This window comes from Pagrus pagrus, assembly GCF_965226575.1.
Source record: "Pagrus pagrus genome assembly, chromosome: 6".
NCBI classification, from domain to species: Eukaryota; Metazoa; Chordata; class Actinopteri; order Spariformes; family Sparidae; genus Pagrus; species Pagrus pagrus.
Genome location: NC_140190.1, coordinates 21,374,780 through 21,398,376, shown reverse-complemented (window position 1 = coordinate 21,398,376; position 23,597 = coordinate 21,374,780). Strand labels below are relative to the sequence as shown.

Genomic DNA, 23,597 nt, shown 5'->3' with positions numbered 1-23,597 from the left:
GGAGTAAAATTTATATTTTCCCCTGCATGATAGCGGAGAGTAAGTATAAAGTAGACACTTAAGTATAAACATTCATAAATTCCCTATTTCATCACTGGCCACAAGTTGTGTTCCAACAAACTTTGCAACAATGAAAAGCCCACATCTTCTTAAAAAGAGGAGGAACACTTTGGACACGCTTGGTGAATCCAAAGCCGTCAATTAATGTCAATTCATTCATCAATTTACCCAAATCGGCATTAGAAATAAAACGCAGATGGAGATGACGCCACCGTCATAAAAATGTCCTCGCTGGTCTTTTTGGCCGCTTTGAGTTTCCGTAGAGCAAGAATCGGTTGCCATAGAGACCATCCCTGGCAGAGCGAATGAACCTCTAAGCTAGCTCAGATACAACACCGACAGGTAACAAACCATTATTAGGTCCGTAAACACGATATGTCACGTTGCTACCTGCTGATCGAGTAGTTTAAAACATTATTCTCTTGTAGCTGACAGGCTAACCTGCTATTTACCTTCGGTGACAAGAGGCCGTAGCTTTTTGATTTTGTCGATGTAGCCACAAGCTAGCTAGTTAGCTATTAGCTATGTAGTGACAACTCTGCTATAGAGTTATACTTACGTTTCCTTCACACACTCACATTCACGATTTTATTTAACATTAAAATTGCAGTGAGCCTTAGCATAAATCACTAATGGTTCTGTTATATTGCACGAAGGGTTTTTTGTATCTTACACCACCCTAAAATGATGATGGAAGTCAGCTGTATTCATGTAACTCAAACACATATCTGAGAGGGCTTTGCAGTCTGTTCAGCATAGCTATAAAACCTTTGATGCTTTCCTTCAACGGACTCAAACGAAAATACAAATTAATGTCCAGAGTCTGTAGCCTGTTTATCTGTAAACACATCTTCTCTCCTTTGCTGTCAGACGAGGAACCAGTGCATATTTTGCTGTACTGTTCCTGCAGGTCAAAATGTCCTTCAGAGACTTAAGAAGTAAGTGATGCTCGCTATCTGCTCCCTGCTGTATGTTATAAACAATCAATTTCTTAACCAAACTGCAATCTGTTTTGTGTCAACACACAAGTTGGTAAGTTGTGTTGCATTTCATTTGACAGATTTCACAGAGATGATGAGGGCGTTGGGCTATCCTCGGTTGATATCTATGGAGAACTTCAGAACACCAAACTTCACTTTGGTGGCAGAAATCCTCATATGGCTTGTAAAGAGGTATACTTGAACTAAAAACAAAAATCTAGATTATTGAAGTGTAAAGTCTAATCCCAGAAATCTGAATGGTTTCTAATTTTTACTCAGCTCAGTACATCACTTACTTTTGCTCTGTACTTTGTTTTTAACCTGCCCTATGGTTTTGATCAAATGTCTTTTTTTTATACTTGGATCAGCCGAAACTTGTGTATATAAATCATGTATGTAAATGGAGAATGCTGGAATATATTTTGCTGTTTGTCTTTAGCTCTTTGTCCTTCTCTTTCTCCTTTACACGCAGATATGAGCCTCAGATGGATATCCCCACTGATGTTGATACAGAGTCAGACAGAATATTCTTCATCAAGGCCGTGGCCCAGTTTATGGTGACGTAGTTTCTTAACTTTCCATAATGTACAGATTACTATTAACTATTGAATGCTTGCTGTTGCTGGTCTGTCTGTCCTAACCAGTGTCTCACGTGGTTGCAGGCAACGAAAGCTCACATCAAGCTGAACACCAAGCGTCTCTACCAGGCCGATGGCTACGCAGTGAAAGAAATGTTGAAGATCACCTCAGTGCTTTACAGTGCTATGAAAACCAAGCAGATGGCCCTGGGAGATCGAAGTGAGGAGGACAACAGCAAGTTTAAGTTTGACCTCGGATCACGGGTGAGATTTTTATAGGGTTATGTATGTTACGATGAAAACCAAGCAAATGCCATATATTGTGCAGTTAAGCAGATGTGAATGTGCCGTCCATTCCTTTGTTTTATTAACTTTTGTAACATCACCTGATTTCAACAGTTGATCACCAAGTCTGACCCACCTGTCTCATTTTTAATATATATTTTTAATTAAAATTAATATTTTGGTGTGTTTTCTATCTGTTAGACCTGGATATAATTAGTTCCCTCAGCTTTCTATTTTATATCTTGTTTACTGTTGCCCTTCCTTTTTAAATCCATCTTTGGTAACACTCTATAATAATTGTTATTAATAAATTGTAATGTTGTTGTCAATTAAACTTTATTTGCTAGTTATTTTACTGTTACAATGAAATGCTTGATAAACCATTTTTTAACCAATTGTTTATTGCCATAACTGATGTTTATAGTACTTAGTAAATGTTTAATAAATACTGTGAAGTTCACCTATAAACATTATTTGGATGGACTTTATAAAGTTGCAACTGATGTTTATACATTTTTGCAATTGCTAAATAAATAGTTTATAAAGCATTTGATTGTTAGTTAACAGTAAAATAACTGTTAATTCAATTGACCATTTTTTAATGATTGAAAATATAATGTGTTACCCTATCTTTTATCAAATCCTAGGTAGATGAGAAACTGTTTTGCTGATTAAGTGTCAATCTGTCCTCACTATAGATCTCAGATCTTAAAGCAGCTCGGCAGCTGGCATCTGAGGTCACATCTAAAGGAGCATCTCTGTATGATTTACTGGGAAAAGAGGTGGACCTAAGGGTGAGGGAAAACACAGATATTACATATATAACACATATAACAGACACACGTTTGTTTCCATTTTTCCTGAGTCAACACCGTCGTAGACAGGAAAAAAAAATTAAGAGTTAAATGTTTTGGTAAAACCATAATCCAGAAATGACGCAGAAGGTTTTTTTTCATGTATTTTTCATGGTTATTACATAGTAATATCTTGGTCGTACAAGACTTCTTTTCTTTGTTTTATTTCCATTTTTATTTTATTTTAGTAATGTTCAAGAAAATGATCTCATTCTTCTTCAAGAAACTACATTCTTAAAGATTAACCTGACGTATAACTGTTAGTGGCCATCGAGTAACGTTTGTGCTGGCGAGGCGATAGCTTTGTTTTTCAGCAGTTAACCAAAGCAGGGATAACAGTCATACAATTACAATGCCATCTATTTGAAAAAACATCAGTGACAGTGATACAGGTGGTGCAGGAGTTAACTCATATTCAATGTCCTCACAGGAAATGAGAACTGCAGCCATCGCCAGACCTCTGGAGATCAACGAGACTGAAAAAGCCCTGAGAGCTGCCGTCAAGGAGGTTTTGGTATGAATTTATCCTGAAAACACTATTTTTTTTAGAAATTCACACAGGACCTGTTCTTATCTCTGAAATGGCACTGAATCTACAACCATGCGCTTTGTGCTCATTGTGAAGGAAAGTGTGGAGAAGACCAAAGACATGCTGGGTAACGTTGTGTCTGATGAAACCAGTCTGGACAATAAGATAGAGAAGAAGAAACAGGAGCTGGAGAGGAATCGAAAGAGGCTCCAGACACTGCAGAGTGTCAGGTCAGTTCACAACCTGACAGGTATCAGATAGGAGTGATCCCACAGTACTTTGGATGAATTGAAACAAAGTATGGAGTAAATGGGAATGAGCTTCATATTAAGTTGAATTATTGGCACTCTTTGCTCAAAACGTGTGTCATTGAAGTTGTACTATTTTTAAGCGTTTAGCCACCTTAAAGTTTTCTTTCTTCAGTCTTGGAACAACAACTCTGAAAAGTGTCTGTGCTCACCCCTTCTAAGTGCTTTTTTGTTCCTGTCATATTTTTAGGCCGGCCTTCATGGATGAATATGAGAAGATTGAGGAAGATCTGCAGAAGCAGTATGACACATTTGTGGAGAAGTTCAGGAACCTCTGCTTTCTAGAGTCTCAGCTGGATGAGTACCATAGACTGGAGCAGGAGAGATTTGAGGTGTGTGTATGATTCATAGAACATTGATTCTCAAACTAACACTTGCGTCATTTTGCTAAAGCATATTGACACTTTGTCTCAGTAATCCTCAGCATAACTCGGAGACCTATATTTGTTTGTGAAACTGGGTTTTAAACACACAAAAATATGGAAATTAGTCAGTTTGTAAAAAAGAACTTCACTTACCCCCGCTTTAGTATTATTTGGTCTAAAGAGAGCATGATCTTTCCTCTTCTCATGTTTTGTCTTGGTTAAACCATTGTTTTACTGCTACACTAAAGCATCTCTAGACATTCTGTGCAAGTCCAACTAACTGAATTTGACTGATGTACAAAAGTTTGCACATACATACTCTCACCAGCCCTCTTTATTGCTGGCTATACTGTATGTGTTTGTCCATTTCTTTCCTCTGTAGGAGGCTGAAAATACACTGAGGATGATGCAGCACAAGCTGAGGGAGGAGGAGAGGGATCTGATGAGGAGTTCCTGTGAGACAGTCAATCAAACACACTGTGAAAGCAAAGCAATAGTCACACGATCTTGATGTCTCTTTACGATTCAAACAAAATATGTTTTCTGCAGTGAAAGATGAGGATTCTGACATGTACGTTCCAGAGGACGAAGGATCAGACAGTGACATGGAAGAGATTCGACCTTCGAAACCACGGCCCACGCGAAATGGGATAATGTCAGGTACAGTGAGGAGGGACAGCCATGCTCTTGTTATTATCACTTATTCATTGCTTGGAAATATTTGCTAAGACTTAAGTTAATCATAGACAAAGCTATCTCCCCTCCTGTTCTGCTTTCTATGATTCTGATTTGTTTTATATCTGCAGTTCAAAAATAAGTACCTTGAATCAAATTTCACATAACTTAACAGGCTTCTTTCACATAAATAGAGTGTTGTTTCTGTTTGCACCATAGAAAGAGGAGCGCGGTTTATCGGGAACATGCAGGGTGGTGATAGTGATGAGGTCAGTAGCAACATCAATGCAAGATTCCTTCGTTTTCCTTTCCTAAAGACTTTTTTTGCTGATTCTGCTCCTAGTGGCCCAAGATGGCGCCCTCTGTGCTGTCTCCTGCTACAGAATGACATGCTGTGTACTTAAATATTCCACGTTTCACATCCCTTTGGTTTTCCATCTTGTAATCTATTCTGTAATTTGCCTTTCTCTGTTATTCACTTGTATTTTAAAAGCCCTCTTTAGCTGTTTCCAGAAGGTCGATCCCTCATGCCAAAAAACAAAGGAAAGGAAAGGTTTGTGCAGGACCAGGATCTAGTCCACTACTCATACATCTGTGTGTTTAAAGGAAAAATCCACTCTCAAATTATTGGATGGTTTTTGTTTGTTCTGCTGCAATAGTTTCTGCACTTTTTTTCTTCATGTAAGACACTGAAAGTACACAAAAAACATATGACTATTTTTCTGCATCATACAACAAGAAAAGCACAGTCACAACCCCTCTACCCTTGTCTTGATGCATCTAAAGAATTAGTGTTTCTGTCTCTTTTGAAATGCATTTTTGGCCTGTATAGCGTGAAACGTTGGTGCAGATGTTTTTATGCAGATGTTTGGGATGGATTTTTCCTCTAAATTAGGTAAATGGTTTAACTGGTCCCTGTAGTTATCTGGCTCCAGGTGGACATGTCCCAGTTCAATGATTCACTGTTGAATTAGTTCGGGACTGGGTGTGTTATCATTACAGCCGAAGAGGTGATTGAGTCGTTAGATCTTCCTGTCTGATAAACGTTTTTGTGAGAAATTAGCTGGTTCAGTGTTTAGTTAGAATGAAAACATGTCTGTCCCTGTTGTAGTTCCACACTGTGTGTTGACTAGTTGCCCACGAAAGTGAAGATGAGTTTACGTTCTTAATATTTGATTCTAAAAACTATGAGCTTTTTGTATTAGTTGTCGTAATTATGTGTCCCTGCTGTTTCAGACTGAAGACAGCGAGATCGATGTGGACGAGGATGATGAGGAAGATGAAGAAGGAGAGGAAGAGGAGAGCAAGGATTTGGAGGATGACAGTCTGGAGGGCCCAGTGTCCAGGGGTGCTCGCCCCTCCAGGGGGGGCATGAGACCGCCTCTGCTGGAGGAGAGCGACAATGACTTCTGAATGAAGACACACACTGACACACATTCAGATGAGCTCCAGCTCAGATTAGACCATCGTTAGTTTACAGAAATATGTATTTATAATGCTACATCATGTTGTTACTGCATTGTAAAACATCAATATAGTTCCTATTTTTGAATATATGTGTAAACTGTTTGCCTTAATAAAATATTTTAAATTGTATTCCTCATTGGTGTATAACATTTTATTGTCTTTCAGGTCAATCAATCTTGTATTAAGGTGTTTAGATTTTGTGCAATACACATGACACTTTTAGAGGGAAATACTGTAGCCTTAATTTTAACTCTGCTTAGGCCTTCAGATAAATAATACTCATTCAGATGTAAAATGTGTATCTTAATGACATATTTTCTTTGACAGTGAAAGAAATTAGGAGGTTTGTACTGTTGACTTGCTCAATGACTTTTAGATGAAAACAAAAAGGAAATTCAGACTGAAAATGACGAAATGATTTCAAACAAAAATGTGTTTACAAACAGACCTGAGTTTGAAATTCACGTGAAGCTGTCTATGACATAATATTTCATCATTGGCAACAATAATGCATCGTTCCGTTTTAAAAAGCAATAATATTGCTAAATGGCAAAAGGTACGCTTCTTGACATCGAGATATGAATGTAAAACAACTAATAGTATTAGTTTATATCTCTAAAGTCGAGTATAAAAGTCTAAAAAAGTAGAACGTCTCAGCGTCGATCGAGCCGCACGTCATCAGAGTGCGCGGTGCTTTCAGAGAGGAGGTGGCAGATGCCTCTTCGAAACAACAGTGAACTGTCGTTTACTTACGACCAGTTTTTCCTCTCATACTGGTATGTAACCATGTTTATACGAATACGGTTGCGTGTTGTGATCATTATCCTCTTCGCTAAACTTCGGCGATATTACATTTTGAGCGGCCAGTTGTTTGGCAAGCAAACCATCCTTATTTATCAGGCTAACATCAGATAGCTAGTGCTAACTAGCTACACTGACAAGCAAAACTGAAACAATGTGTAGCCCGTTTCAAAGAATTCAGTAAGCTTAGTCATTACTTAAAAAACTCTTCTTTTCGAGGTCGCCTGTTTTGTTAAACTGCGTGTTGTTTACCCAGATGTTCAAACTGATACGTAAGCTAGTTCTGATAGATAACTACCAGGCAGTATCGACTTGCGTTACTGTATACACACGTTATAGGAAATTAATTCAGGTAGATCATTGTTGCTATCTATACATGTTTCTCAAAAGAACTGCTGCACATTGTCCATCGTTTGTTTTTGTCAATATACAGGTGATAAACACCAGCTAAAGTCTTCGACAAAAGCCCTATTTTTGTAGGGTTTTGAATCACCAAATTATATTATAAATACACTATATCACCATTTGACACCAGCCTTGAAAAGTGACTGGTTAGTCAGACTCCTCCTTTTCCTTGTTTTTCAGCTGAAGAGGAGCTGTTGGGATGCCAAAGAAGTTCCAGGGCGAGAACTCCAAGGCGGCCACGGCCAGAGCCCGCAAGGCTGACGCCAAGGCAGTGGCAGACGCCCGCAAGAAGCAGCAGGAAGAGGATGCTCTGTGGCAGGAGACTGACAAACATGTACTCAAGAAAGAGCAGAGAAAGGTGAGCTGTCTCTCCAGGGCAGTTCCATGTGTAAATTGTGGATTTTAGCATAGTTGTGCAGCTCCGTCTTTAATCATGTGTGTACAAGTTATGACTGAAACACAAATGACAAGGAAGAAAATCAGGATTAACACATCACTCTGGACAGGAACCCTACTTGTGGCCTCTTATTTATCATACACAATTATCCTCATGTCTAAAGTCTAGATGGGATTAGGTGTCAGTTATCCCCAGTTGGACATTGGGGTGTTGTATTCGTAGGGAGTTACAGAACAATAGGAATAGAGCAAAAGACTTTAAGCAATTATAAGATCAGCATGTTTTAAGTGAACTTGAGTTTCACCATGTACACTCATCGGCCACTTCATTGGGAACACTTGGATAACCTAACTTAATCCTTACAGTGTAGAAACTGTAAAGTAAAGTTGACTAGCAATTGTGAGCTATATAAATGAAACTGACTTGACCTGACAAAACAACATAAATTCTGCTTTTACAAAGATAATAATGTTCAGTTTTGATTCTTACACTGTCAGACATGTTTATAATTGAGGTATACTTTGCAATGATGCGTTATATTTAGTGGTGTGTCTAATATTTTTGCCACGCCATTTGTATACATGAGAGGGACAGAATATTAGAAATACCAGCTCGGCCTAACTTCACAACTTACTATTTACCCGCAGAAGTCCAATGACTACAGGTGACAGTCTTATTACAGAGTATTTAACATGTGATACATTTCAGCATTTCTTTTTTTAACCTTGTGTATTTACTGCAGTGATGTCAGGGGCAAATTAGCAAAGCTTGTTAAATGGTGAAAGATTGCATATGCCATGATACATGTAATAGCCAAACTACTGTAAAACAGCAGATTTTACAGATTTAGAAGTACAAAAGTCTGATGAGAAACGCTTTCTGTCATTGCAGGACGACAAGGAGAAGAAGAGGCTCGAGCTCCTGGAGAGGAAGAAGGAAAACCAGCGACTTCTGGATGAGGAATCTGCCAGGATAAAAGGCAGAGCCCAGAAGGAGGCTGGACCTGGAAAAGTGACTCGTGCCCAGATTGAGGAGCTTCTTCAGAATGAGCAGCTGAAGCAGGAGGATGAGGAAATAAAGCCGAAAGGTAAAGTTGAGGTTGTTAATGAGGGCAAAATACTTGGGTTAGAATAAGAAACAATCTGATGTTGTGTGTTTGGGGTTCAGATCAGCAAATGTTCTTTCCCATGGCACCTCCTTTGTCATCTTTCCTGCAAAATGTGTTCCCACAGAAAAGAGCCACCTGGAGATTCCCCTGGAGGAGAATGTGAACAGAATCATCCCTGATGAAGGAACCGTGGAAGCCAGAACAATAGAAGACGCCATCGCTGTGCTCAGGTACTGATTGGTTGGCCATTCATACTGTGTGTGAAATCTGATTTACCTTGATATTACTCTGATGTTGGGTTTAGTTTAAGTTTCTTAGGCTTACAAAACATGTGAATATTAACAATCCAACGATACATCCTCTTTTCCTGTCTCCAGCACTGGACCTGAGGACTTGGATCATCACCCAGAGCGGAGGATGAAAGCAGCGTTTGCTACCTATGAGGAGGCCAACATGCCTCGCCTAAAAAAGGAGAACCCCAACATGAGGTTGTCTCAACTGAAGCAACTGCTGAAGAAAGAGTGGATGAAGTCGCCAGAGAACCCCCTGAACCAACGCTTTGCCACCTACAACACAAAATGAATGCACTGTTTCCCCCCATAGCTCCATCTGAAAACTGTCTGCCTATGCACATTGGAGACTTCCATTGAAAAATTGAATAATTTCATCTAAAAATGAGCGTTACTGATGAGAGCCGCCCAGAAACAATCTCTCCAGGTCCAGAGGACTTAGCTTTGTTGGTTCACTCACTAGAAAGGAGAAGCTGATTTTCCCTTATCAAGGTCACAACTGATCATCATGTCTGTGCACGTGGCCTCTAATAAGAAATTAAGCATCTAATAAGTTTAATTAAATTTGATTTTTTTTTCTCTAGCACTTCTGGGGAGGTGGGAGAGCAGATGTTTTGAGAGTAACTTATTAAAGTTCACCACTCGATCATCAACATCTCTTGTTGCTTTTCCCTTGTTGTATGAAGGCACATAAATCAACTCACACACACTGAAGTCAACATTTTTGCCAGGTGCTGCTGCTGTACGATCCTTACTCCAAGTATTACATTACAGAGTTAAACATTTACTTCTCATTAATGCAAAAAGTTTAAGTAAAAACATTCTCACTACCATCAACAAAAATCGTGGTAAATTTAAAGTAGTTGCTTGAAATTGTTATTTTTTTCTGTCCTTTTTGTTACTTTGGCAAGTCAACTAGCTTGAAATGCCTGATGTTTGTTTGCTTAAATAGTAAAACGGTTTGACATTGAACGTAAAACCACAGTGAATTAACAGCGTGAAAATGTGCACTTTGTTTCTACTAAGATAGTTTTCCTGTCATCGTGTCTGTCAGCTAGTAAACAAGGACCCAAGATGCTCCAGAAGAGAGTCTGTTAAATGCAGCAAATGTAAAATGTGACAGTCTTGGCTGCCGGTTAGGGCTGTTGTCTCATAACCTCAAGTATTTTCACAAGATAAAGTTAGTTGATACTTTCCTTCCAATATTTTAAGGCGTCGTTCCAAGCAGAGTTTTATCAACTTTACCCAATAAAAGAAACTGTCACTTCGTGGCCTGATAACTCTACTGCAGAAAATAGAGAAGTTTAGCTGTTTTTAAAGGCTGACAGATGCTCTTCAATTCATTATTAGTGACAAAAGTTTTTTTTTAGCATACAGCCCTGATCAGGCTTACACAACAAATTGACTGTTTGTTTTGTTATTTTGTAAACATCTCCAAACTGTGGCTGCCTTTGGCCTCCCTTATCTGCTCCAGCAGACTTCAAGGTCCCATTATCTGCACAAATTTATTGGTGAAATGAGAGTGGATGGATGGTGACCAACTGAAAACAGAGGACACTCAGAGCTGTGTTAGTGCTGTGGTGTGCGTGGATGGAACTTTCCTTTTAGTCACAAGCCTGTTTTTATAATAAGTAATATAAAGTGCAGAACCGGGTCGTACACTGCTCTCTGAGAAATGTCTCCAGTAGCAAAAACAAAACAACTTCAATCCAGTTAACTACAACAACAAAATAGGTACATACTTCCTGTTTGCTTTTGCCATCCAATCCAACAGTTCCAGAATTATTTCTGTATGAGCTCAACACAAACATGGTTGTACTTGTTGCTTCTGAATTAGTTTGCATTCATTTATAAGGCCAGCAATGGTGTCCAGTGCTGCCATTGGTCACAAAGGTTTTCTCCAGCACAGCAACATTTATATACTGAGCTGCTGAGGCAGCAAGCTGCAGGCTTTGTAGGTTTGTCTGCCAGTGAGAGGGACAGAAAGCAGGAGTAAAAACTGAGCTTTAGCAGCCTAAATGTAAGAAATATTTATATACAATGAGACCACAATTAAATTAAACTGGTGTTATAAAGGAAATGGGGTTTAACAAAACAAGGCTCCTCCAGCAGCGTGAAAATTACAGGAAAAAACTGCGGAGTGTAGCCATTTATAAGTTTTAAATGCTCAGTAAATGTAAAAAATTGCTGCTACGATTAGTCGATTGCCAACTATTAATTGATTAATTGTTCTAAGTCATTTTTGGGAAAAAAATTATCTGATTTCAGCTTCTAAAATGGACATTTCCTGGTTTCCTTTTGTCCTCTATGACAGTAAACTGAAAATCTTTGGGTTGTGGACAAAACCAGACATTTGAGGAAGTCATCAATTAATATTTTTCACAATTTTCTGACAATTCATGCATCAAACAACCAGTTAATCAAGAAAATGAATGACTGATTCATCGATAATAAAAATAAATGGAACTTGCAGCCCCCTTTTTTTGGATGATAATCAAGAAAAGCAATTATGCTTCTGGAAATAAGTTTATATTTTTATGTATATACTTCACGCTGAAAGGCGTCAATGACGGAATGCAGATTTTGTACATCTGAGATGATGGACTTCATCGTATATTTTAAAAATCAATAGTTTTTTAAATAGAATTATTGCTTGTTATTATTATTTTAAGTTATTCTCGTTACATTCGTTGCTTCATCTCAGACACATCTGAGGAGGCTTTGCACTCACTGGCTTTATTCATTCAGAACCAGATTTTAAAAGGCCACCTTTGTCCAGTCAGGCTGTTGCGGCGGAGGAGATAAGAGACTGTGCGAAGGCCTTTGAACTGCAGAGGTTCAATGACAAGTTTTTTTGCATTGTACAAAACCAGTCCCTTTTCTTTCCCCTAGCAACCAATCAGACCATTCCCAATTTATTGAGATTTCTTTGAGCTTGTGCGTGTGATGTTCTGCCTTAAAACTCTGGTCTGATGTTACAGGTTTTTTGTTCTTCTGCATTTAAACCTGTCACTGCACCCTCCCACTCCCTGTCCATTTGCATGGCAACCCTTTACCAGGCCAGCTGCTGCTGCCCATTTCTTTCTTCATGTTGAATTCTAATCATTACTTTCAAAGGAAAGCGTCTCCAAAGCTCCTTTATCAAGTGTCGGTACTGGGAGGAGGCAAGCCGCTGTCCAACACCCACTCAGGCTGCTCCTCTTCATCTAAACACTTCTGATCTGCAGAGCGGGAGCGACCTGCCTTTTCAAGTTTGGACGAAAATAACATATGGAAGAATAAGGTAAGGATCACCAGTAGTGGTGAGGATTTGTTTATATGTTATTTTTATTTATTAAGGAGAAAGTTAAAAACATAGATGTTAGATTGCAGCTGAAGGATTACATTTCCAAATAGGACAACCGCCAGTTGGATTGATTAGGTTTGCACTCTTATAAAGTGATTCACACTCAAAAAACTAACAAAACTAAGTTGTAAAGCCAGTTAAGATTATTTATTAGTTCTCATACTGTTACCTTTTGAGTGTTTATATGAGTTAATTTGACAGGGCACACTTCAGCACCATTTGCTAAATCTTTATTTGCAGTCTGGCAATGTACTCGTTTTTTTGAGCTGAGCTTTAGAAATTAAACATATAGTACACTTATCAGTCCTCTTATACGTTGTATCAGGATGACATTTGTTATGAAATAAAAGGATAAATCAGAACTTTTCTTTTTTGGTGGTTGAAAGATGATCACTGTTTGTGCTTTGTCACAGTAAAAATGATAAAATAGTAAACGACTCCAAATAACATCTACTCCTTAAACCTGCAATTTAAATCTTTAGCACAATAACAATCAATGATTCTAAATTATGAATTGCTTTTCTCCAAAACGATCAGTATACATCACCGAGCCATGAGAGGAGGGTGGTCACATCTGCTTCTGACAGAGTGTTTCACATTCAAAACCAGCTGAACACACAGATTGAGAATTAACAAATCATTGCTTTAGCTGAATAAACAGACCACATGTAAGCACAGGAGTGTATTACTAGTCAAATTATAACCGACTGTTATGTTTACTGTTTTTCCTGAACGATTCACATCAAACAAAGGTCATTATTGAGGCTGAAGACAGACAAAATCAAAAATTAAAAAGCCCCGTCAAAGTTTAACAATATTTATTTCTAAAGCAAAATAATACAAGTTTCTTATGTTGCATTACCATCCATATGCTGATACTTCGACATGCAGCCGGGGGAGCCGGGGAATCGAACCAGCGACCTTCCGATTACTGGATGACCAGCTCTGCCTCTTCAGCTGCCACAAATGAAATGCTTTATAAACCATTCATTAAACAATTATGTATTGTGAAGTTGTAACTGATGTTCATAATACTTTGTAAATGATTTATAAATACTGTGAATCAAACATGTGGATGGCCATTTTAAAGCTGCAGCTGATGTTCATAAACTTTTACAATTGCTTCATGAATAGTTCTATAGCATTTCATTGTTTGTTAACAGTGAAATAACTATTAACTAAAGTTTAATTAGCTATGAATTTAACATTTATTAATGATGGTTATAAAAAGGTTACTAATCTTTATTTTATGTCATCCTGCTCGTTATAGTTTTCCATCTTTCTTCACAGTCAAAGGTCGGGAGGGCAATTCTGGAGAAACGTAGTTGATTGAAGTGACTCATTCCCAAGTCGTCAAATACTGACGCTTTGGGTTGCAAAATGTCGGTATTTAACGACTTGTGAATGAGATTCAATCAACTACCTGTCTCCAGAATGGCCCTCCCTAGCTTTAAGAGTGATGAATGATCTGCGTATGTGATCTAATTTCAGCTCTGCAGTGATGCCATGAGGTTGATTTTAGTTAAACCCACCAATGCAACGCGTCGCCTTGACTCAACGGGTGAAGTCTTCCACGATGGAGACCACGAGCATTGCACCTCAGGAGGTCCGTCACGTCTGACAAAATCTCCTGAGGGGGTACACGACCGATTCTCTGGTTCCTCTGTGGAAGCATCGTCTTCCCTGCAGGAGACGAGTCTGTGCTGTGCTTCGTCTTCGCCCCACGAAAGGTCAAATGGAATCAGTCCACAAAGAGTTTCAGGCCAGATGTCGCCACTGAAAACCCGAAATCTAACTTTGTCACAGCTGAGTGACCAGGACTGGCTGCTGCTTTGCGGCCAGGTTAGCAGTGTAGGAGATGATTCGCCCTCAGCAGAGAGAGCAGGGGCCAGTGTGGGACATCCAAACCACAGTGACAGATGTGGCTGTTCTTGTCCTGATGCACACCAACATCCAGACGCTACGAGTTTTCATCCACACTCCAAACAGGACACAGTCCAAGACTGCCTCTCCAGAGCTTCAAACAAGAGAAGCCTTTCATCTTCACCACACACCCATCTTTTCTCCCAAAGCACCCAAGCTCCAACAACCTGCCAGGTTTTACCGCAACAAACAAACCAAAGGGATCTTTTGAAACCTGCGACAAACCATCTGCAGGAAAATTTCATGCTCCAGTGCAGTGACCAAGACGGTCGGAAGGAGCCATCACAGCCTTGCGATCATTCTAAACTTAAAGACGGTGGCCAAGCAACTTTATTCAACATCCCTCTGAACTCCATCGGGCGTGCTGACACAAATCCAAAACATCTTCCTCAGCCTGCTGTCCCAGCAGACCTCAACTGGAGAGAGCTTTTTGGTAAAGAGCCACTGCTGGTTCAGCAATGTCAAAAGCATGACTCCAACTGCTCGATGAGCGACGATCAAACCTGCAAGTCATCTGAAGATCCCTCCATTGTCCTCAAGTGCCGTCACCTCCCTTACAAACCTTTAACCAGCGCTCCGAGGGTGAAGAGGTCGTCTACTCCAGCCAGTAACAAAAGTGTCCAGTCCTTCTCCATCAGCCAGTATAGCTCTTTGGACAACCAGGATTTAGTGGAGGAGAGAGCTAGACAGCGACAATGTCAGGTAAGTGAATTTTTCCTGACAACTTTATATAAATCTTAAGGTAATGCTGGGAAAGTTTGTCAATATCTGCCTTAAAAAGATAGTTCAGTCCCTGATTGCAAGCAGTCAGTGTTTTGTCTGCTTAATTTCATCTCCTGTACTGACTGACCATCTTACTTTCTTTTGCAGACAAACTCTCAGCACCTCAGTGGATCTAAACCCACTCCTCTACCTCCTGACACCTTTGAAACCGGTGACATTAACGGGGACGCATTGCGATCTCTGAGCGGCCACGGCACTTCCAGGTCCAGTCTCGCAGATGTCCACTCAGGCCAGCAGCCTCTTCAGCTTCTTCACAGCGCCATCCTGGAGGACGCCTTCTCCAAAGTGATCAGAGAAGATTCCAGCAAGGCCAATAGTGAGCACCTGACCCGGGAGGAAGGCACCGTACCACAGAAGAAGAGCAAGGACATTAGCTACCGGCTGGGTCAGAGGAAAGCTCTCTTTGGGAAGCGGAAACAGTTGAGCGACTATGCGTTGGTCTGTGGGATGTTTGGCATCATCGTGATGGTGATCGAGACGGAGCTGTCGAGGGGATATTACAGCAAGGTACTGTACTGTCTACTCTGTAGACTCACTTTATTCATAAAGTAAACACAAATGAGTAGAAAATGTGTCATACTGTAGAGCGTTTTGAAACAGGTATGTCAGGTTCTCATCCCTTGCCCCTTTCACTCTGGACAAAAAGACCTACTCACAACAACTGGCCTTTGTCTTCAGTCAGATTAGGTACATTGATTCAGGTCGGCATTCATTTCCAGGTTTTGGGGTTTTGGCTCCTGCGCTGGTCGACAGTGATGGAAACACAACACCCATGTGGACACATTTATAATGGTCACCCTTTTCCAGCACAATGCTATCACTCCAGATGTTGGAGGCCATAAAGCAGCAGTGCTCGCATATTGTTCAGTTTGTGTTGATTTTGAAAGAGAGACTGAAGTAAAAGGTGTTAAAAAAAAGCAACAACTGTAACATTTTCACTGGCCTCCATTCTGCTTTCTACCGTTCCCTGTTTTTGCGGCGCTTCTGTAACACACCAAAAAAACAATAAAGAAAATGGCAAATCTTTCTGCTGGCAATGAGAAAGGAGTCATTTTCCCTCTTCTTAGCAGTTCATCCACATTTAAAAACAGCATAAACACACGCTTTCTCCCCTCTCCTGAGCCACTTACATGCCAGCCTCTGGATGATTGATGCATCATGGAGGAAATGAGATTTTGAATCCAGTACTATACAGTTTATTACAGTTTTTAAAGCCCTAAACTTTAAAATTAAGCAAGTTTATGTAGTTTTTGCATTCTGCTCTTTGAATAGTCTGTTTATTTTCACCTAAGCACTTGTTTTTGAATATTTAATATGCACAAAGTGGGGTATTTTGAGGTCACAAAATGGCATTTTTTTTGCCAGGTGCCTGGATATTTCCCCAGAAAGACAAGTATTAAGTGTCCATTTTCAGTGATATTGTTAATAAATTTAATCTTGGACCGTGTAAGATTATATGATGCTGACCCATTTTGTTTTTTGTTGTCTTTGTCCTACAGGAATCCATATATTCATATGTACTAAAAGGCCTGATCAGCCTCTCTACTGCTGTTCTTCTTGGACTCATTGTGTTGTACCATGCAAGGGAGATTCAGGTATGTGGATGAATCAAGAGAACTTAAAACATACAGTCTTTAGTTCCTCTGGTAAACCCTATTGTTTTTATTGGCCAAGTCAGCTATGTGGTTCATCTGATTTTGGGCACAAAAGTGGATAATCTGTTGTCTGATTATTGTTTTGATACAGGCTAAATACTCTTTTAATTAAAATGAAAAGCTTCATAACTCATATATGAGTTAAAGAAAAACATGACTATTAATGCATCAATGAAACCTTAAAATACAAAAATATATAGTCCAAAAAACTATATTAATTAATTTTTCTCTGTTCTTCTTTGGAGGTCAGTTGGGTCATCATCCTTAAATCTTCTCTTCTTTCTGCAGCTCTTCATGGTGGACAACGGAGCAGATGATTGGAGGATAGCTATGACCCTTGAGCGGATCCTCTTTGTCGTGTTGGAGCTCCTCATCTGTGCCATCCATCCGATCCCAGGCCAGTACGTCTTCACGTGGACTGCTCGACTGGCCTTCAGCTACACGGCATCAGTAGCGGACGCTGATGTCGACATCATCCTCTCTGTGCCCATGTTCATGCGCCTCTACCTGATTGGCCGGGTCATGCTGCTCCACAGCAAGCTGTTCACGGACGCTTCCTCCCGCAGCATCGGGGCACTCAACAAGATCAGCTTTGACACCCGTTTTGTGATGAAGACTCTGATGACCATCTGCCCTGGCACAGTCCTGCTGGTCTTCAGTGTGTCCTGTTGGATCATCGCAGCGTGGACAGTGCGCGTTTGTGAGAGGTATCAGCTTATAACTTCTAAACTTCTTACCTTCTCTTACGTTAGTAACCAGCTGCATTGCTTCAGTAGAACAGGTTTGTGTATTTCCCCTGATATTCATATGGTGGATATCATTTTGAGAAAGACAAATCAGTGATATTGTAGTGTATAGGACTTGCATCACCTGCTGTTACAGCCTGGTGTCATTTCTCTCCAGGTATCATGATGCACAGGAGGTGACCAGTACCTTTCTTGGAGCAATGTGGCTGATCTCCATCACCTTTCTGTCCATTGGCTACGGCGACATGGTCCCTCACACCTACTGTGGCAAGGGGGTGTGCCTGCTTACAGGAATCATGGTGAGATTGCAGTACAAACTTCGGCCTTAAATTTAGAATAAACATAATTTGTTATTTGTGAATAAACTCAAATAATTTTTATAAATAATGATGCAAATGATATGAAGATCAAATGAAACATTTGAATGTTGCAGTGTATTTACCACAGCAGAAGACGATATATTTTTACCTAACACCTCTTTATAATTCATGATTATTGTAGTTGCATGGAATATCATTTAAGCTTCTACAAGGAACAAACTTTTAATGCTGTACCACGTAGACGTGGGACGATATTAAAACAATTCACTTCCAATCATCCAGGCCGAAGTACTTGCAATTCACGATATTATCCCAATAATCATCGAAACATACTTACATTTTGTTAAGACAGAATATTGTGCAGAGATAGGAGTGCAAACTGGAGGTGTTGAATACATTTACACACATCCAATTTAACTGAAAAGATGTAGGCTCCACCCTTGTGATAATTCAAAATAATCTGGAAATCTATATAGGACTGTACGCCAGTGAATCCAGTGTATCACAATTATCACAAATTCACAATCATCCCAACAATGGAAATTCACCACAACTTAACTTATCCGTGTTTTTATGTAGATTGTATGGAGGCATCAGTATTAAAGACAAACTGTTTCACAACCAGGCAAAAGTTCCTCTGAGTTCAGCTTGGGAGTTTTACTTCTATAACAATGTCACTTAAATACTAGAATGGGTGATACATATACAGTAGATGATATTAATGGTTGCAATGTGCTCTCCTCCTCAGGGAGCGGGCTGTACAGCCTTAGTTGTCGCTGTTGTTGCGAGGAAGTCAGAACTCACCAGAGCTGAGAAGCACGTCCATAACTTCATGATGGATACTCAGATCTACAAGAAGGTCCTTTTTCACTCACACACACACATTTATTTTACTTTTTCATACATACGTTAACAGTAAATATTAAATCTGTTGTGCTGCATACCAGAAAAATAAAAAAAAACAAATATGACATGAAACAAACATGATCTGTCACAATCCTATTGTGCAGTTTCATCTGCTCGGTGATCTGTCCTCCTCAGATTAAAAACACTGCGGCCAATGTGTTGAGGGAGACATGGCTCATCTACAAAAACACCAAGCTGGTCAAGAAGGTTGATCGTGCCAGGGTACGCCATCATCAGCGTAAATTCCTGCAAGCCATTCACCAGTAGGTATGAATATGTCATCGCCAGGGAGTGCAGCGTTAAGACAAACAGGAAGCTCATTCACATTTCATTATCAATGTTGACAATAATAATGACAGATAGATACAGTTTGTTGACATGTTTATCTATGTAGGTTATGACTTCAGTGGTTGTCAGCACAAACCGTACTCTGCATTTATTTCACTTTGCACAAAAGTGACTCTGGCTCTGATTTTCAATTTTAGACTGCGAGCAGTCAAACTGGAGCAAAGAAAACTGACTGATCAGGCCAATACAGTTGCTGACGTTGCCAAGGTTTGTATATGAGGTGTCATTCACAAAAGATGTCGAAGCACAAGTGTTTTTGCTTATTGTTAACCTCACTTGAATGTTTTACATTCACTGTGAAATTATGTATTTAGCAGAGTTTCACACATTCATCTGCTGAAGGTAGAACGTGTCTCTGCGCTCCCCCTGAGCCTGAGTTTAACACGTGAACGTACGAGCAGGTTTTTGTTACATCACAAGTCATTTGGAAGTCAATCATGGTCCAATTAGCAGCGCATACAAGTGTGATGTGGAAACTTGAAGCCTCAAGTACTTTAAGTAGGAGACATCCTGTGATCTGGCAGATTTGCATTTTCATAAATTATGTGTTCTTCTCTTGAGAATTTATAAAATGTTGTAAAAAACAAAACAAAACGTGTAATCAAACGATTAAACTGTGTGTATTTGATAGTGTAATATGTGAACCCCCTTTCAGTTGAGTTCTTCATAATATTGTGTGTTTACAGTAATTACACTTATGGGCCTTCCATGAGTCTATTCCATACAGGAAATGAAGTGAAGACCTCATACATATGGAGCAATGAAACAGTCAACATCAAAAATAAATAAAATAGCCTGAGAAATACATTAATATGCCATTAAATACATCAATAGTAATAAAAGTAAATGTAAGAATTAATGAATTAATAATCTTATATGTCTGGTGTATTTAATGGCATATTAATTTAGTAATTGGACCTTTAATTTATTGTTTTATTTTTGATTCTGACAGTTTAAGTCCTCCATATGTATGAGGTCTTACACTTCATTTTATATATGGATGGACTCACTGAGGGCCCACAGTTTTACCACTGTAAATACACCATATTATGAAGATTATGGGGTTTACATTTTACCCTAACTAAATTTGTGTCTTGTCTGTTATTTTTCTAATATGCCAGTGCTTTGACAACTCATACCTTTTTTACCTAAGCTTTCTTTTTCTCAGATAGATTGCATTTTTCCACCAGGGTCGATTAGATGATTGCAACTTTTCTGTGTTTATAATCTGTGTTTAAAAATATGTGATATTGGGGAGTGAGGTCCCCAACCACGCCGACCCTGATGTCTCCTCAAAAGGACCCCAGATGTGTGAACTGTCCTCCCTGTTGCTTTCCAGACTCAGAACATGATGTATGACCTGGTGTCGGAGCTGCAGCATCGCAGCGAGGAGCTGGACAGGAGGATCGTCGCTCTGGAAGACAAACTGGACTCCATCCTTCTCAGTGTGCAGTCGCTGCCCGTTGTGCTCTCTCAGGCAATAACAAAGCTACAAAAGGATTTCCTGGACGACTTGGCCTGTCGAGTCCATTTCCTGTCATCCTCCCTGAGCTCTGAATGCTGTTCAGTCCCTGCCAGGCAGCTCTGTCCAGGACCCACCACACCAGAGACACCATACAGCTCCTAGGCCACACTCAGTGTTTTTTTTCTCTTTTAATGTTCATGCTGGGAAGGATTTTCTCAACATGCACACTCTTTTTGTAGTAGCACTCTGCTACACATTCATAAAGTTACACACATTCACCCCTGGGAGGTACAGCTGCCGTCTCATACTGAGCAGGTCCAATGAAAAGGGAAGTGCCTTAGTTAGGGGATTCTTGAGGAAGGGGAGATCATTATTCCTTCATTTCCTCTGCCTGTCAGTCCAGGGAGCAGGTTTTCACCTAGAAGTACACAAACATCAGTCCATATAGCTTCTGTTGATCCATATAGGAAGAGGATTTGTAAGTTGGCTTCATGGAAAATTATAATGTTACCGTCAATGTCAATCAAAACCACGATTAAAACAGCTCATCCTGTATACACTCTAATCATATTAATTCAAGCAACAAAATGAACTAGGAAAGAATTTTTCCTATTTTTTCCAGGACACCTCTGAGCTCACAGACCTCACCTGAATAAGTCTTATATATGTTCGCTCACCGATCAACTATTATGCACAATTGAATATGAAAGTTCGTCCTTGTGGAGCTGGAAAAGGGTCTTAAAATATTCTTGATGGCAGCTTTGATTGCTGATTATCAATGATCATCTCAGAAGTATACAAGTCACTGAGTCACTGTCTTGTTTCTGCGCTGAACTGGCAGTGAAAGTGATACAAAAAGGCCGCTTCTCCTTTATGGCTGAGGTTGTGTAGTAGGGCGTGTCCCACGAATGAATATGTTAAACAGATGGTCAGACCAAACCGTTATGATTGTGCTAAATGCCACATTAAAGCCTAGAGGAGGAGAAACATTGCAGTCTGGGCACCGTTTCCTTGTGATATATCATTCAGTTAATGCTGCTACTTGTTTCAAAGGTGTTGGTGCCTGTTCCTTTTCTCTTCACATCATTGTCATCTTGGTTGTTTTGTTCTCCTTTTGTAACTAAATTTCCATGGTGATCTGCTGCTTCCTGCTTTAGTATTTTTGAAGTTGTAAACTTAATGTGCATTAGAAATAAAATTAATTCATATTTTAGAACTTGGGAACATCACAGTCCTTAAACCCTTTGTTTCCCTTTGCCTATACAACATTAATATCTTAGTCTGTTTGTATGAATGAGATGTCACAGGGGATGTGTACTTTGTAATACTTTGTAGCAGCCACACATTGTGGTTTTTTAAACTTCTTTAATACACTTTAATACAGATAGGCCCTTGTCCTTAACCAGCAATAAGGTCACCAAGGTCCGGACCTCAGGAATAATTTCCTTTAAACATTTTTTAAAAAAAAGGCCTTTTCTTAATATAGCCTAAAAAACAGTGCTGAAAACTTTCTAATCAGAAGTTGAAAACATCTGGTCAATCCTTTGGTATCTGCCTGCAGTACTACTGTTATTGTGTGTATTCATTGACATTATGTTAATAGGCAGGTGGTCAAAAAATCATTACTTATTGGTGTACTTGATTTGTCATTTCATCACAAATAAATACACATGTATGTTCACCTCTTTCTCACTTCTGGTTGAAATAATTCAATTCACATCAAATAAACAACTTGGGGATAAGACAGTATTTTGTCAGTGTTTTTCTTGTATTTTTTAAGTTACTCACCACTCAAGTGATTTTTTCAGTAATTGTACCCTTAGTCAAGTGGTTATCCCCAGCACGTACTGTTCACGCTTCTAACCTCAGGCCGGAGGTACAGAAGTGTTAAATCCAAGACCACCAGACTAAAGAACTCTTTCTTTCCTACTGCTATCAGACTCCTAAACAGCTGATAGGAGTTTACAATCACGTCTACCTCATATAACTGTCCCGACTGCTTACATTTGTTTACATTTTCAAATTGCACATGCATAATTGCATGGCTCACATTTGCACTGTTTTATTATTATTATTATTATTATTATTATTATTATTATTGTACAGGCAAACATGTTTCCTGACTGTGTATATGACATTAAACACTTTGAATTGAATTTGAATTTGAATTTGAATTTTGGCTACTCTCTCCTCTTCCCGTCCTTTCGCTGCATCTGAACTGACAGCTACTGTAACTGTGTGGGAGAGACTAAATGAAGAACAGAGATGAAGAACATAGAAAAGAGGAGAAACCTGACTGTGTGATTTTAATCTTTTAAGAATGAGACAACAGAGTCAGGTACTAATGGGTAAAACTCAAGAAAATCAGGAACCCTGAATAGGCCTCAGACTTCCGTTTTCCAGAACACAACATATAACTCAGTCAAAAATATACTTCTGTCACAGGTTTCCTTATGTTGTTCTTGGCAGAACTTGTTAGTAAAGTAACTATTCTGCATGAAAATGGCATCACTTAAAGGTCAATTGTGTTACAGACAGATGTAGGTTTTAGGAAATAATTTGTGCTTGTCAAAACCTAGCCTAGGCCTACACTACTCAAAAATAATTAGAGATATTGGGATATTCACCTGATCGTTTATTCTGTGACATATCTGAGTTTTTATTGTTTTGTGAATATTTTTGTAACACATTTAATTTGACTTTTTTCATATCCCCGGCTAATTTTGAGTAGTGTAAATGTTTTAATTATTATTCTTATGACTGTTTATTTTTAACTGATGGCTGGAGGGCCAGAATTGAGACGTGAATGCAGTGGCCACAGGGATCAGAGGGCCTCAAGGACAGCCCAGCCACACATTTTGCAAACAAACGCACTCAATTTATACAATCTATGTACCCAATATAGGTCCTCCCCTCACACAAACGCCTACTTCTGATTTTCAGGGAACTAGCTTGAACTGAGTTGGCCTCTTCCGCCTTCAGCTCCCGCCAAACAAAAGGAGA

The 23,597-nt window shown here is 39.4% G+C and overlaps 3 protein-coding genes and 1 long non-coding RNA gene across 6 annotated transcripts in view; 3 read left to right on the top strand and 1 right to left on the bottom strand.

Moving 5' to 3' along the window:
• The first annotated feature begins 325 nt into the window (after nt 1-325).
• Nucleotides 326-6,230, top strand: cluap1 (clusterin associated protein 1). Of its 2 annotated transcripts, XM_084355310.1 has the most exons (14): nt 326-402; nt 931-998; nt 1,121-1,232; nt 1,513-1,597; nt 1,703-1,882; nt 2,602-2,697; nt 3,188-3,271; nt 3,383-3,516; nt 3,785-3,926; nt 4,342-4,414; nt 4,509-4,619; nt 4,854-4,903; nt 5,128-5,187; nt 5,871-6,230. In XM_084355310.1, the coding sequence occupies exons 2-14, from the start codon at nt 977-979 to the stop codon at nt 6,045-6,047; spliced, it is 1,326 nt and encodes a 441-aa protein (XP_084211436.1). In that variant the 5' UTR covers nt 326-402; nt 931-976; the 3' UTR covers nt 6,048-6,230. The 2 variants fall into 2 exon arrangements, with proteins under 2 accessions (XP_084211436.1, XP_084211437.1); XM_084355311.1 differs by lacking the exon at nt 5,128-5,187.
• Nucleotides 6,231-6,710: 480 nt separating this feature from the next.
• On the top strand, nt 6,711-9,755 carry ccdc124 (coiled-coil domain containing 124). Its single transcript, XM_084354312.1, has 5 exons — nt 6,711-6,877; nt 7,488-7,665; nt 8,596-8,791; nt 8,937-9,042; nt 9,190-9,755. The coding sequence occupies exons 2-5, from the start codon at nt 7,507-7,509 to the stop codon at nt 9,392-9,394; spliced, it is 666 nt and encodes a 221-aa protein (XP_084210438.1). The 5' UTR covers nt 6,711-6,877; nt 7,488-7,506; the 3' UTR covers nt 9,395-9,755.
• Nucleotides 9,756-12,284: 2,529 nt separating this feature from the next.
• On the top strand, nt 12,285-22,343 carry kcnn1b (potassium intermediate/small conductance calcium-activated channel, subfamily N, member 1b). 2 transcript variants are annotated; one of them, XM_084354041.1, is made up of 10 exons: nt 12,285-12,385; nt 13,940-15,073; nt 15,242-15,661; nt 16,654-16,749; nt 17,098-17,516; nt 17,713-17,854; nt 18,624-18,734; nt 18,917-19,044; nt 19,267-19,336; nt 20,469-22,343. In XM_084354041.1, the coding sequence occupies exons 2-10, from the start codon at nt 13,955-13,957 to the stop codon at nt 20,754-20,756; spliced, it is 2,793 nt and encodes a 930-aa protein (XP_084210167.1). In that variant the 5' UTR covers nt 12,285-12,385; nt 13,940-13,954; the 3' UTR covers nt 20,757-22,343. The 2 variants fall into 2 exon arrangements, with proteins under 2 accessions (XP_084210167.1, XP_084210168.1); XM_084354042.1 differs by lacking the exon at nt 20,469-22,343 and having other exon boundaries at nt 18,917-19,048; nt 19,267-19,334.
• The window catches only part of LOC311258012, a 3,082-nt gene continuing 252 nt past the window's right edge, over nt 20,768-23,597 (bottom strand). Inside the window, exons 1-2 of the long non-coding RNA XR_014622692.1 lie at nt 23,491-23,597; nt 20,768-21,012 (exon numbers count right to left, since the gene is read on the bottom strand). The exon at nt 23,491-23,597 is cut by the window's right edge and continues 252 nt beyond it. This is a non-coding gene — a long non-coding RNA (uncharacterized lncRNA). The remainder of the gene's footprint in view (nt 21,013-23,490) is intronic.

Coding starts and splice junctions, on each gene's coding strand:
- cluap1 (XM_084355310.1), top strand. CDS start 977: ATGTCCTTCAGAGACTTAAGAA. Junction 3,517..3,784: donor CAGACACTGCAGAGTGTCAG/GTCAGTTCACAA, acceptor TCATATTTTTAG/GCCGGCCTTCATGGATGAAT. Junction 5,188..5,870: donor AAAAACAAAGGAAAGGAAAG/GTTTGTGCAGGA, acceptor CTGCTGTTTCAG/ACTGAAGACAGCGAGATCGA.
- kcnn1b (XM_084354041.1), top strand. CDS start 13,955: ATGAGGTTGATTTTAGTTAAACCCACCAATGCAACGCGTCGCCTTGAC. Junction 18,735..18,916: donor ATACTCAGATCTACAAGAAG/GTCCTTTTTCAC, acceptor TGTCCTCCTCAG/ATTAAAAACACTGCGGCCAA. Junction 19,045..19,266: donor TTCCTGCAAGCCATTCACCA/GTAGGTATGAAT, acceptor TTTCAATTTTAG/ACTGCGAGCAGTCAAACTGG.
- ccdc124 (XM_084354312.1), top strand. CDS start 7,507: ATGCCAAAGAAGTTCCAGGGCGAGAACTCCAAGGCGGCCACGGCCAGA. Junction 7,666..8,595: donor TCAAGAAAGAGCAGAGAAAG/GTGAGCTGTCTC, acceptor CTGTCATTGCAG/GACGACAAGGAGAAGAAGAG. Junction 8,792..8,936: donor TGAGGAAATAAAGCCGAAAG/GTAAAGTTGAGG, acceptor GTGTTCCCACAG/AAAAGAGCCACCTGGAGATT.